Consider the following 15490-nt stretch of genomic DNA (forward strand, 5'->3'; position numbering starts at 1 on the left):
GGCTGAGTCCCCTAACTCTATATGTCGGTTGAGTCCCCTAACTCTATACGTCGGCTGAGTCCCCTAACTCTATGTCGGCTGAGTCCCCTAACTCTATACTCTAGCGCGTCTTCTCATCGACGTCGGCTGAGTCCCCTAACTCTATACGTCGGCTGAGTCCCCTAACTCTATACTCTAGCGCATCTTCTCATCGACGTCGGCTGAGTCCCCAAACTCTATACGTCGGTTGAGTCGGTTGAGTGCCCTAACTCTATACATCGGCTGAGTCCCCTAACTCTAGACGTCGGCTGAGTCCCCGAACTCTATACTCTAGCGCGTCTTCTCATCGACGTCGGCTGAGTCCCCTAACTCTATACGTCGGCTGAGTTCCCTAACTCTATACGTCGGCTGAGTCCCCTAACTCTATACGTCGGCTGAGTCCCCTAACTCTATACTCTAGCGCGTCTTCTCATCGACGTCGGCTGAGTCCCCTAACTCTATTTGTCGGCTGAGTCCCCTAACTCTATACTCTAGCACATCTTCTCATCGACGTCGGCTGAGTCCCCTAACTCTATACGTCGGCTGAGTCCCCTAACTCTATACTCTAGCGCATCTTCTCATCGACGTCGGCTGAGTCCCCTAACTCTAAACGTCGGCTGAGTCCCCTAACTCTATACGTCGGCTGAGTCCCCTAACTCTATACGTCGGCTGAGTCCCCTAACTCTATACTCTAGCGTGTCTTCTCATCGACGTCGGCTGAGTCCCCTAACTCTATACGTCGGCTGAGTTCCCTAACTCTATACGTCGGCTGAGTCCCCTAACTCTATACTCTAGCGAGTCTTCTCATCGACGTCGGCTGAGTCCCCTAACTCTATACGTCGGCTTAGTCCCCTAACTCTATACTCTAGCGCATCTTCTCATCGACGTCGGCTGAGTCCCCTAACTCTATACGTCGGCTGAGTTCCCTAACTCTATACGTCGGCTGAGTCCCCTAACTCTATACGTCGGCTGAGTCCCCTAACTCTATACTCTAGCGCGTCTTCTCATCGACGTCAGCTGAGTCCCCTAACTCTATACGTCGGCTGAGTCCCCTAACTCTATACTCTAGCACATCTTCTCATCGACGTCGGCTGAGTCCCCTAACTCTATACGTCGGCTGAGTCCCCTAACTCTATACTCTAGCGCATCTTCTCATCGATGTCGGCTGAGTCCCCTAACTCTAAACGTCGGCTGAGTCCCCTAACTCTATACGTCGGCTGAGTCCCCTAACTCTATACGTCGGCTGAGTCCCCTAACTCTATACTCTAGCGTGTCTTCTCATCGACGTCGGCTGAGTCCCCTAACTCTATACGTCGGCTGAGTTCCCTAACTCTATACGTCGGCTGAGTTTCCTAACTCTATACGTCGGCTGAGTCCCCTAACTCTATACTCTAGCGCGTCTTCTCATCGACGTCGGCTGAGTCCCCTAACTCTATACGTCGGCTGAGTCCCCTAACTCTATACGTCGGCTGAGTCCCCTAACTCTATACTCTAGCGCATCTTCTCATCGACGTCGGCTGAGTCCCCTAACTCTATACGTCGGCTGAGTCCCCTAACTCTATACGTCGGCTGAGTCCCCTAACTCTATACGTCGGCTGAGTCCCCTAACTCTATACGTCGGCTGAGTCCCCTAACTCTATACTCTAGCTCGTCTCATCGACGTCGGCTGAGTCCCAGACAATGCCTTTGAACATGCTTTAATCACAGCCGGAGGATCTCAAACAAATTTCAGAGAGAATCCCCCCCGCAAAAGGAATACAACAGTTTTTATAGAATTGGAGCATGGCGAAAATTACATGATACATTACATTATTTCCCTACAATTTGATTGGTTCTTCATTGGCAAACCCTTCTATTACTAGGTAGAAGCAAACTCTGTTTTCTTGATTACTTCATTGTTAATCACAAGTTTTCAAACCACATCTGTCTGGTTTAATTTCCAAGTCACAAGTTTTCGACCAAAGGGTTTGAAAACATTTAAGATTCAAAAGCATATGAATGTTGTTCCTGCAAGAAAAATAAATGTTAGTTAAGATTAATTAAAAAAAATCCATCACACCGCTCTGGAGAAAACGGTGATGTCATCGCCCAGCTCAGTTCAGTTCTCATATAATGGTATCAATGCAGGCAGATCAATGACAAAATATGACAAAATATTGATTTTGATAAAATAAGATATTTTGAAGAATATTTTGATTACAAAATGAAAGTCAAAGGGGGCTAAATATCTTTGAGTTGGCCAGAGATTCTTGTAATCTAGTCTATAAGCTATAAGCTTTTGTTGTCTTCTGTTTTTACACAACCTGTTAACTATTATCGTGTAACCAATAGAGTTTAAACAGAGAGTCATTAGGTGAAAAACATTACTCTTTTCAATAGTCATAACATAAAATGTATTTAATTTGTGTAGACTTTTTTCATTGCTAAATGTATTAAATGAGTAATTTTAATGTATTTAATTATTGTTTTAAGTGCATATATATTATTACTGACTGAATTATTTAACTTAAAAATTCCTTCAAGTTTTCCAAGTAATTTATAATTTAATAAAAAAAAGGTCAAGGCCACTGTTTTTATTTAATTTGTTAACACTAAAATGTAACTTTTGTAACATATGTAACAAACAAGCATGTTCAATAGCATATTCATTTTTGTTGTGGTTTAAAAACTGGTTTAAACAAATATGATATTTCACTGTCTTTTTGCAAGATGTTTAAATGTGAATTAATAAAACAGAGCAAAACTACATGATGAAAGAAGAATGACGTCTGATCTCTCAGTGAAATCATGTCTATTCATAGCACACAAAATGTAATTATTATCCAAGTATGTCACTGTACACTTTCTTGAAGATTTGAAGAGAAAACAATTGCTGGGTAGTTGCTGCTTTATCGATCAACAAAAGGCAAACCGGCATCCCACAGGTTTGGTTATTCATGGTTAATTTCCCTATTACCAAAAGCACTTGATGAATAGCATAACCACACTGTGAATCTGCACACTAATGCAGTTTGAATCTATTAATGTCATTATCCATAGTAAAAGAAGGCGTGTAACTTATAATGTATTCACTGTTGTAAAATAGTCATTCATTAATATAACGTTACTGTAGTTTCTTCTTATATGTAACATGTAAGTGCTACATGTCATACAGTACATCTTTTCATAGTTACAAAAGACCAAGGCTTTCGGGTACCTTTTCAGTAAATGTAAAATGATACGTCAATTATCCAGCAACGTAATTAACTCTGATTTTATGGCCTCAACAGCCGTCATGCTTTAGTACAGCCAGATTATGGTGGGAAATGGCTGCTTTCCATTCACACACGCACTCGTATCATATGACCTTTCCCAAAAGCCCTTTCTGTGCCTGTAACCAACCGTGCCACTCTTATCCTACTGCTTCTCAGTTCAGTTGTGTGTATTTCTCACACCCTTTCATTCAGCACTCAAAGGGGTCCTGGTTAGAGGTTGACCACCGATGCCAAACTGGGATACGTTCCCTTGGATTCCTAAACATAGCAACCTAAAGCAAAAAAACCCTCATTTGAAATCAGCGCAAATAGGCTTCCCCTTACAAACACTGTGCTTGGGTCATTCCCACTTTGCATTACTTTCATGTTCCCAAACTTTTAATTATTACACTTATTGTTAGTAATTAAAAACTAAAGTATTTGTTGATGTTAAAACGTTGTCCCCTATCCCAGTGTAATGTGCAGAAGTCAATCTTAAATAAGCCACTGCAGGTTGATTTCCCTAAATACTATAAACAAAGTGCCGCTATCAAAATATTGCTCTGTTTTTTGGAAAATTCTGACCAGCCTGACTCGGCAACACTGACTCAGCCAATGGCAGTCAGTTTTTTGGACCAATGGTAGACCAACCGTGTTCTGAAACAACTGTTTTGGTATCTGTAGTAGGGCAGAAATGACACCCTTTCATTTAAAATAGGATTGAATTTTATTGGATAAAAGATTCACCAAAAGTTTGGTGTAGTTTTAGTTTAGTGTAGTTCCTACATTAATTATGTTTAAGTGCCTGAGCTTGACCAGTGCATATATTTGCAAGTCTAGTACACTCTTAAAAATAAAGGTTCAGTTTCACTTTATTTTGATGGACCCTTTAACACATTCTGTTGTCTATAAGTAACGTTGCGCCTGCAAGTCTACTAACTCTTATTGGAGTATTAGTAGTAGTAGCCTGGCAGGTTTAGGCTTAGAATAAGTTGACATGTAGTTGCAAAGTTACTTCTAGTCAGTAGAATATCTGTTGAGGAGCATCACAATAAAGAGTTAGCAGATATTAACAGTCTACTAATACTCGAATGAGAGTTAGTTATCATGTAGTTGCAAAGTTACTTATAGTCAACAGAATGTTCAAATGGGACCATCAAAATAAAGTGTCACCAAAAGTTATTTATTGGCGTAGAATCCATGGAATCTTTCATAGTGGAAAAGGTTCTTAAGATTATTAAAATTATTCACACTAAGAAAACAATGGTTCTTTCAAGTACTGTTCACTGAAAGGTTTTTTGGGGAGCCAAAAATGGTTCTTCAATGGCATTGCTTTGGAAACCCCCTTTTGGAACCTTTATTTTTAAGAGTACTTCTATATGAATTACAACCCAATATGCATTCTTTTTATTAAAAAAACATATTGAGTTTAAAAGGTTCTGCATTACAGGAATGACCCGCTTGTTCCTTCAACACATTCCTTCACACTTGGTTGCTTAAAAAGACCCTTGTTCACAGCAACCTATCACAGCTGGTGCATAGCTATATCTTGACCCAGCCCTATGGAGCCTGTAATTGGCAATAAGGTAACCATTGTGAGCCCTCAGGCGAAAATAGGCCAGCCTATTTGTGCAAACATGCATTTTCACAGCCAACATCTCTGATTAAAATGTCAGTAACGTCACTCGGCGAGCCCCACAGACTTTTTAATTTCGCTATGGATGGTTTGGTGCGATGCCACGTTATTTTCCAGACATCTTCTTCGTGCTAATATAGGGGTTGCACGGCCTTTCTCGCACTTGAGTGATTCCAGTGCACTTCTCGTTTGCGAGAGGAGCGATTTGGTGGCCCACAAAAAGAGGCCAGACAGAGGCTGAGGTTCCTGGGTTATGATTGAGGTCAGTTTGGGGCAGTCAAGGAGAGATGCCAAGCCACACAGGGCTTTTAGCAGCTGCTAATGAGAAAGAAGATCCTCTTGTAGAGTGGCAGACACAAAAAGATGCTGTCAGACGGGCTCTAGGGGTCCGACCCTGTGTTAGAGCATTGCCAATATTAGTGTTCTTAATATACGTTTTAAGGTGCAGTCACATTAGCAAAACTGTGTGGGCAAAAAGGGTCTACTGTTTATTAGGGGCTTTCGCACCGGGTAGTTCTAGGAACTAGCCACCAGGGTGGTTCCCCCGAGAACTAATGGCTCCCATAGGAACATTTTCCTGGTTGCATTCGCACCACCAGTAGGAACACTGAAGTGACGTAAGCCACACTTGTTGTGATTTTTATTTTGACGGCGCTGAGAACGCCAGAGCCTGAGCACACACTGCTCGTGTTGTCCGTGTTCATTAGTTTACGATCTGTCTAATACGTTGTTATATAGAACTGTTAAACATAGAAAGTAGACAGTAATGAAAAGGTATTAGCGTATGCTGTGTGGTTGATGTCCAGTGTCGCTAGCGGAGCAGAAATACATAATCATGTTTGGCTTGGTCCCCTCAAAGTTGCGTTGGATTTTTTCCTCAGCATAAAGGTTAAGAGGCCCATCTATCACTGTTTTCCATGTTCGCAGAGTTAGTTTGTGGACTAAATATATAGGCTGTAACCTTTGTGTTTACACAGCTTTTATAAAAAATGGCGGGTTCGGCCAATCAGCGTTCACTAACGTCAGTGGTAGTTCCTATAGTGCTGGTTTAGACCCCACTCTGAAGTAGGAGATAAATTAGAACTCCTCCAAAAGGAGTTCCTAGAACTAAAATCGTTCCCAGTTCCTGCGGTGCGAACACGCCAAAATAAGGGTACTTCTTAGGAACTATAAAAAGGTTCCTCCAGTGCGAAAGCCCCTATTGTCGATAGTATAGCGATGTATGAAGCACCGCTCACACAGAAGTCACTTTCAAACCATGCAGCTTTCTGTTGGTCAACTTGTCAAAATCACCAAAAATGACCAACCCTCACCTTCAAATTCCCAACCCCCTGGGTTCCCATAAAATCCGGCTGCGAGAATTCGACGAACAATGGTAAATGTGATTGTACCTTTACTCTTAACATTCAGACCTGAAGCTGATGTCAGTTCAATGTTAAATTTGGAAGCATTGGTGAAACATGAACACTGCCTGTTTCACAAAGGCACTGAAACCTCTCAAGTATCCATTGACTGAGATCAGATGGATGCGTTCGGCATGCGCCCGAAACATACGCACATGCACTGTCCGTACACGAGGGGGGACAGACATCAACAAACTGTGCTGATGACGAAAATTTGTGTCACATTGACTGTCCGTGAAGCTAAGTAGAATGCAGACAGGGGAAGTATACTTTGGGTTTGAGTATTAAACTTTGGCCAATAACTTGAAAAATCACCTGTTTTTAACCTAACAGCCAATAAAGCAGGAAATAAAATTTCATTGACTTTCACTAAAGTAGGGACCCAAGCCATATCTAGAGAATATCACAGAGACTTGACTTGGGCTAGTAGGCAACCACCTATCAATCACCTAGAACATGCTAGCCGTGCGCTCTTCTCAAGGGGGTAATCCACCAGCCGGAAACTGAAGTCTCCCCGGGGGCCGCCACTGGCTAACAAGCCTTCACCTGCTGTTAGCATCCCATTGACTCCCATTCATTTTTGCGTCACTTTGACAGCGAATAACTTTACATCTGAGGCGTTTAAAGACTCCATTTGTCCATTGTTTATTTCTAAAGAAACACGACAATGTATAAAAGGCTCCATTACCTTGTATCTTACGTTATGGCCCCGTAGAAGCCGTTTTTGTAAAAATAGGCTAACGATTGCGTCATAACACGCGACTCTCTGTCGCACAGTACAGAAATTACCGTATAGACAGAAGTAGAAGCTTGCGCGCAATCGGGGGGACGTGGAGGCATCAAGTCAAGGGAGAAGCCCATAGAGAGTTGTAAAGTTGATCCTGATGCTAGCTCATGGACATCTAATACTCAGGAACTCCGGCTCTGCAAGATTCGGAAGGGAATGATTCAGATTTCTCTTGGCACCGCTACTAGAAGACGAACAAGTTGCTCACGTCACATCTACGTCGTCAAGCTCAGTTTGAGCATGCGCAGTACGCTTGGCAATCAGAAAGTGAGTGCTTCTAATTGACTTCACTTTTCTCCGTTGAAGTCTATGGGGTCGCTGTGTCCATTTCTTTTACTGTCTATGGCTCTTCTTTCCATGTGTATTGTCTTGTGTGCGGGGCGTGGTGTTCGGATCCCGGCACTTAAGTCTAGTTTGGTTTCGGTTTTGTTTCGGGATTCGGACATTAATGCTCCGCGTGTGATTCTGTTGTGAGCGCACAGGATGAGTATTTAGTTGTTCTTGTGCGCTCTGTCTTGTTGTGTAAGCGTGCAGCTTCGAGTTCGCTCGGCCCGTATACGCTCTTCTTTCCACGTGTGTTGTGTTCTGTGTAGCACGTTTTCATCGGTTTTCATGTTTTGTCTTGTGCTGTGTTGTGTTGCTTTCTTGTCATGGTTTGTGTTAACACACGTGGCTTATGAGTTCGCATTAGCTGCGTGTTCATGTCTCATTTTGTTTGGGCACATGGCTTGTCATGTATGTTTCCTTGTGCCATGTGCTCTCTTGTCTATTGTCTAACCCCGCCCATCTTGTTACCTGATTATTGCCTGTTAATAGGAACAAATGATTTCTATCTGCATTTTTTTTTTTCTCATTCTGATATATTTTTGATTTATGTATAATGATATGTGGTATGTAGTGTGTGGTTGTGCAGTGTGCCTGTGCAAGCTACTGTAATGTGCCCTTCAAATTTCCCCCTGGGGACAAATAAAGTGCTTTGAATTGAATTGAAATGAATCATTGGTTTATTTGCCCCACCTGTCCTCTCATTACCTGCCTTGTTTGCTCCCTATTTATTCTCCTTGTGTTTGCAGTCCTGTGCTGGATTGTTGTTGAATGTAAGTCAAAGTCAAATCAAGTCAAGTGTTTTGGTTTCCCCCTCGGGTTAGTTTTTGTTTGTGCTTTGTTTTATTTTGCTTCATAAAAGCCTATTTCTCCTGCGATTGAGTCCTTGCTTCATCTCTTCAACCACAAACCCTGACAGTTTGAGCTTCAGCAGGAACCAATGAGATTCATTCCCGTGTTACGCAGCACGTTTGAGCTTCTGCAAGAACCAATGAGGTTTGTTTTCACGTCTCAAGCACATCAAGTCAAGGTTGAGCTTCTGTTTTATGTTCACTGATCAATGCTTATGTGAATAAAAGCCTAAATTAAATCTGTTCATCATTATAAAACAATCCAGTTTCCAGAAAATTTGGACTAAACCGCACAATTCATATGGACTAGTTTTACGATCTCTATGAACTTTTTGAAGAGTCAAAGTGGTAGTTGCGTAGCTGTCAATGGAGGGACATAAATCTCTCAGAAATATCTTCATTTTAGCTGTGAAGATGAACGAAAGTCTTACGGGTTTGGAACGACATAAATGTGAGTAAATTACAATTATTTTTTTTCATCTTTGGGTGAACTATCCCTTTAAATAAGTGCATCATCCAAATATTTGAAGTTCACTTCTTATAGTTGGGATTTTCAGGGTGAACACAGTGCTTTCACTAAATACTATATAACATTGCATATTCAAATGTAGACGCACCTTATCAACAATTAACACTTATGTTCTTTGGAAAATGGAAAAGTATCTTTTTGTGCAATTCTGTTTATATTTCTGCTAGTAACAAACATGTCACACTTCACCTTAAAAAAGGAACGTGTTTGTGTGGGAAGGGTTGTGACATTGACGCACATTTCATTAGCAAACAAGTCATGTTCTTTAATACAAGACAAAAAGTCTATTCTTCACTCTCTACATGTTTATTACAGAAGGTAAATTCAAGTCCAGTTGCCATACCACATAAAGAGTGATTTTTATGGGTTTGAATCTGAGGTAAAAGATTCTCACAAGCACATGGCTTGTGCAAACACACTTTCTGGTCATTCACACTTGAGAACCTAGTTTCTATGAAGGTTCATCACAGCAGACCATAAGCTCAGTCTGCACATCTGAACATTTCTACTTATGTTTTCCATATGGGCATAATTTTAGCACTGAAACCAATATAATGCAACCTTAATTTAATTCAAAATTCAATCATTTAACTTTCTCTGCAAAGTGCATTCTAATGCATACTAATGTTACACTATTAAAAACCCAATTGAATCTGCCAAATATTAAATTTATCAGTGCTGGTGCCCTATAGTTGTTAATTAAAGTTAATAATTGATAATTCAGCAGTTCCTTTATTCATCTCACTCTTTATTCTGAACAAGAATATTCAAAAAGACCCACAGAGAGCAAAATTACATCAGCAATAAACTCCCTTCACATATTAAATTAGTAATTTCAGACAAACGCCTTACCTTTCCCATAGTTGAAGTGGAGTTTGATGGATTTGCCCTGGTTGATGTGCAGGTACGTAAACCACACGGCGAAAGTAAGCAGCACCAGCAGTAGCAGAAGTTTGAACTGCTTTCGTATTTTCTTCACAGGGAATCGCAGCATTTTCGCAGCAGCAGCATCATCAGCAGCAGCAGCAAAAAGAGAGTGTCAGCTGCTCCTCAGTCTGGCGCTTTAGAGACAGACTCCTGATGTCACAATGTCATATTGGCATCAGCTAATCCACAGTTTGCCACATCTCAATGTCTGACATCAAAATGTCATTTTTGCAGCAGCAGCAGAATAAAAGTCCGAGCTGCTTCTTAGTTTGCCACACCTAAATTCGTAATGTCATATTTCTCCAAAAAAAGCAGCAGAATCAGTCTTAGCCGCTACTTTAGTTTGAAGCATCAAAAAGAGAGGACTCCTGATGTCACAATGTCACATTTCTCCAAAAAAGCATCAGAATCAGTCTTAGCTGCTACTTTAGTTTGAAGCATCAAAAAGGGAGGACTCCTGATTTTACAATGTCACATCTCTGATCAATTCCACTGTCACAAAAGTCATATTTACAATTTGTGTCAGTTGCTTCTCTGTTTGGCACCTTAAAAAAAAAGATTCCTTATGTCACAATGTCATATTACAGCAGCAGAAAAATGTCAGCTGCTTCTCAGATTGGCGCGTTTTAAAGACAATGTTATTTCTCAAGCTCAACAAGTTTCCTTAATTATTGAAACTATAGTTAAAACAGTTTACTTCAGTCTTATAGAAGCATCATATATGATTTATAAGATGTTTGTGACTTCGGCTGCTCCGGAAATCTTCATTTAAGTCCCATTCGCGATAAACAAGTTTTAAAAATGGGAAAAGATGAAGAATAGTCCATAAAAGGATGTTATTGAAGGCGTACAGGCAAAAGAAAAGAGCAGCGGGCTGTTAATCTTGTGAAAGCCGCTCTGACAGCAGTCCAGCCACTCCGGAGAGGATCATCCTCTGGATTTAAAGCTTTCGCTTAAATGACCAGTCTAACTTTCTAACACTTTTTATTTAATTAACCATAAGCAACACAATCTAACTGCAGAACCCGCAGTTGTGAAGTTGCCCCTTCCTAGGATGCATTTTAGATTTGTTGGGATATCTCAAACAGTCATGATAACTATAAAACCATTCTTATAAACCTGTAACTTAGCCATAACAATTAACAAACGCCAAATTATGAGTGAAACCACCTCATATCGTAAAATATGTGCCTATTATGAATTGTGAAAAATGCCTACATCTTTGTTTCCATTCATTTAACTCGTAAGAATAATTTAATTTCTACACTTTTTCTTTAGGAGTAATTAGCTTCAAAGTGGTCAAAAAAAGTGACTTTAGCACCACTTTGAATTTACTTTCAAATGTAAGGCATGCAATTATAGAGATATCTATATAATTAAATATCTATATCTTATCTATATCTTTATAATTAAAGAGATATCTTTTTTACTAGTATTTACTAGTAATGTAAATAAACACAATGCATAAGACATGTAAGCTACAATAATCACGCGCCTGGTACCATATCGCACTGCGATGAAAAAAAAGAAAAAAAAAATGAAATAAATGCTGCTTTATAATCAGATATTATATTCCGGAGCTTAAAACACTAATATGCGAATGGAACAACAGTGATTGAAGAATCCCATTGCTCTGGCGGTTTATAGGTGATGCGTTCATGCACCTGCTATCCATCCAAGTCCACGCGCAACTTATTGACTCTTTCAACAAAAAAAAATGTTAATCAAACGCGTGCACCTAAACATTCCGTCCCCCGTTAACAGAAACCCCTATTCATAAAAACAATAACAATGGTCTATTGGCGTCCGTGCGCTCCAATACCGCTAGCAGCATCTGACATTTTGATTCCACTAGTGCGCTCCGCAAAACAAACGCTTTGTTTCACCGATGTGATGTGATGCGTCAGTCTCTGCACGCGGGTCCTATCCGCGTGGATGCTGTCACGCCTTTAGTCAGAGAAACTATTTAGCAATGAGTCTCATAAATCCCACGAGCTCCGCTTCCAGTCCTACGATGTGACCGACTCTCGATCCCCGCGTTCAACTGAGCATCCATGACTCTGCCGGGGAGCGACATTACGAATCCTACTATTGAACTGGATGAGCTAATGAATTATTCAACAGGCCATGATGACGTTACGTGGAGCATCTCGTCGTTGGGTTAATTAATATTCATAAGCCAAGGATTACCAGGCAGGCTTACTGGCCGAACGTTCCCTTTACGTAATTAATATTCATGAGCCCAATCGTCACCGTAGTATGATTCGGATGTTCGCTGCCGGGCAACCGAACTTGGGTGGAGCTGTAATGGGCAGCAACGCCGTCCAACCATCGGCGGACGTCCAGCGCAATGCATTATTATTGGAAGAGCTCGGTGACGAAATGCATGTATTAATCGTTTGCTGTGATGATCTCACCTTGTTTATTTGATGTTTCCATTATTTGACAGACGATATTAACGCTTAAGTCATTATGTTAATGAAACATTTATCTTTTTATTAATGAAAAAAATATATAATTTCTATTTCAATTATTGTTTTTTGTATGATTTATTTAGAAAAGTGTTTTTTATGTATTTTTAATTAGTCAAAATTAAATATTTTACTTTTTATCTTATTTATTTATTATGTGTTTGACTTATATTTAGAAAGGTGCATTATTATTATATTAATCATAGCTAAATGATAATTGAATAACATCTTAAATCAATATTTTACTTGTAGAATATATAGTTTAATTTAGTTTTTTTTTAGGTCATTACATTGTTTGGGGGGGGGTATTAAAAACTTGTAATGTAAAAAGACGTGTAATAATGGGAGTTATACGTAATTGGGAATATTTGCATTAAAATATCATATTTCAAAAAAATATTGATATTTATTTATATTTATAATTTCTTTCCCTATTCACTTGTTAAGTCTCCCAAAATGGCTGACATGCCATGATGTTAGTCCTGGTGTCCACTACAGTGGACTACAATGTATATGACATCATCAATGCCCTGTTACGTAACAGAAAGTCATATTCTGATTTGAAACATTTTCCTGAGATGTTGATTTCTTACAAACAATTTGAAAATGAGTCAGATGTAAATGATAATTAATTACAAAATATTATAATATTTCCATAAGAGTGCTAAACCAGATAGAGGGAGTTGTCAAGGTGAAACTCCAAACATCAAAGCCATGAATGTCTCTATAAACTGTGACATGTATGTTGTCAGAGAAATTCGCTAAAATATAATGTCCTCTACAGAGGCAAAATGCCTATTCCTGGGTCTCAGGAGGTTATCATTTTTAAATAAATTAATAATAACCACTATTTTGATTAATAAACAGAATAAAAATAAATGTAAGGGTTCTGTCACTTCGGTGTGGTCTATTCTTGGTTTTGTAACAGAGCTCTGACACACATGTTCAGTTACCATCGCCCCTCTGGATTATATATACGCTATAGATCTCCTTGAATTAGCCCAGGGGTTTGGTGGAGATGGCTTTAATGAACCTTTTCCTTGTCGGGAAAGGTTTTCCGACGTTTTCTGATGTTTCAGTGTGGATGAGAAACTTTTGGAAAACGCCTGAAAACGCTTAATTCGCCTTTTACGGCGCATGCGTAACACCTCACAAAAGCTCACTGAGATGATACAGACGGGAAAATAAAGTTATCGCGCAATTCTTCTGGCAGGATCATTTTATTTAGCAAAATATCTCAGCATTCACTGATGCGTCCAAGTCACACTCTCTCACCATTATATGTTTGGTCAAAAACACGACAGCTCTCATGGTTTTCCACAGGACAGCAAATGCGAGTAAATCTCCTGTCATCTTTGCAGGACTGTGATATGAAGAGTTTATAAAGTAACATATTTTAGCAACGGTGTGAAAGTAAATCGCACATAACAGGCACAATAGCGGTATAAACATGAATATCCAACGCTATCTCACGACCAATTCGTACAAATTTGTACGAGTGATAAAAGATGGCTAATTCGTAAGAATTCGTACGACCTCACTCGTACGAATTTGTACGATTTGTCTAAACCCACATGATGGGTAGGTTTAGGGGCGGGGTCATGGGTAGCTCATTCGTACTGTAGGATTACAAATTTATTTAAATGTTTAATTATTTTATATTGAGCATAAATGATGAGATCAGGAAATCTCTGCAAACGGTAGGGGTTCCCAGCGGGATATTCCTGACTGTCCTGATCTCTGTCACCATTTGTCTTGGAGTTCTTGTCTCAGTACGAGAAGTCCTGCCCCATCCTGTTCTCGTGTCTCATGCTGAGCAGGTTCCAAAACCCGTATACCTCATTTACATGCTTTGTTTCAGAGTGTCTCCACCTCTATGTAATCCCTCCCCCTTGAAAGGTATATCAACTACAATGTATACTGCCTTAGTTAGACTTGGCTAAGATCTTTGGACGAAGCAGACTTGACGAACGAGGACTACAGCTATCAACAGCTCGTGTTTCTTAATAAAGAACTCTGCTTAAAAGATACAACCAAGTCTCCTGGTCTTCGCTTCTGAGTTCCTACACTTTAGAAGAAATAAGTTCACAACAGTACGAATTCATACGAATTGGCAAACTCGTAAAATATGTATGATTTAGCAAAAATCGTACTAATTCGTACAAGTGAGGTCGTACGAATTGTTACGAATTAGCCACCTCGTAAAATTCGTATGAATTGCCGTGAGATCGGGTTGGAATATCTATTGGTACAATATGCGTCACATGACTAAACTTACGTCATCGTTTTCAAATACCTCAGTTTTCACAGTCCACACTACAACACGATTTTCAAATTTATCCAGTTTGGAGAGCGTTTTCATTAATAAAAATCGCCGTCTCAGTGTGGATGGAAGGAAACCGGAGAGAAAAAGATGCGTTTTCAAACAAAAACATATTAGTGTGGACAAGGCCTCAGTTGCATTCAATAATACATGTCACTCATAAAAGTCTGGAAAAGCTTCCCTTGAGATGGATTCGCCACATTATGATTTTACGAGGTAATTTAAAGTCTGGCATTTCTAAACTCCTAATTCGCATTTGAAGTATTCTGCATATTTCCTGGCTTTGATCATTTACAGCATAAGCACAAGACTCATCAAATCTTTTAATAATCGTGCCCCGTTTCTAATATGCATGAAGCTAGAAGCCAGTGCAGAGCTTAAATGGTGAAATATTAGTGTGTTTTTTTCCGGCAGTGATCTCTTCCTTATGCAAGGAGCTGTCAGAGGTGGAACAACCACAGTCGTTTCTCTCCCAATGTCTTCTTTCCCTGCAGACTATGGTCATGTGCGGTGAGTTTGAGCATCACTGGGCCGGGTAGGTTGACAGCCAGGTTTTAAATATGTCTGTCATCATAGCTTGCGATTATCATGACACAAGAGCTCACAGCTGAAAGAGAGAAAGACTAAGCAGGACTATTCTAATGAGATTTTCTTCCTAAGATATAAACGCTCTTATATAGAATGGCCTTTTCCCTTGTACTGTTTGTCTTCCTCGCCACTTACCGGCGTGACATTACAATAAAACGGCCAGATTCAACTGAAATGTCAAGTGGATTAAAAGGAAGGACTTTTCTTTAATGTTGATCTCGATCCAACACCCGCGTTCATTCCAGTTACAGGTGTAAATTACTGGCCTTTTTTTCAGGAGTGAATCATTTCCACTGCATCTTTAAGATTTGAAACGTGACTCCGCTGACTTCCACTTCCAAGACACAAACAAACCAGAGAGGATCGCTGAGAGCGCAGAGGGAATCTCATTGACATGTTA

General features: G+C 40.0%; 1 protein-coding gene across 2 annotated transcripts in view; it reads right to left on the minus strand.

Moving 5' to 3' along the window:
- b4galnt4a (beta-1,4-N-acetyl-galactosaminyl transferase 4a) overlaps nt 1-9938 on the minus strand; it is a 213992-nt gene extending 204054 nt beyond the window's left edge. For both annotated transcript variants that reach the window (XM_056252080.1, XM_056252079.1), the window contains exon 1: nt 9634-9938. In XM_056252080.1, the coding sequence (XP_056108055.1) occupies nt 9634-9775 (142 nt within the window). In that variant the 5' untranslated portion in view covers nt 9776-9938. The remainder of the gene's footprint in view (nt 1-9633) is intronic.
- Between the last annotated feature and the right edge of the window lie 5552 nt (nt 9939-15490).

This window comes from Rhinichthys klamathensis, unplaced genomic scaffold (genome assembly GCF_029890125.1).
Source record: "Rhinichthys klamathensis goyatoka isolate OS25496 unplaced genomic scaffold, OSU_Roscu_1.1 h1tg000092l_1, whole genome shotgun sequence".
Lineage (NCBI taxonomy): Eukaryota > Metazoa > Chordata > Actinopteri > Cypriniformes > Leuciscidae > Rhinichthys > Rhinichthys klamathensis.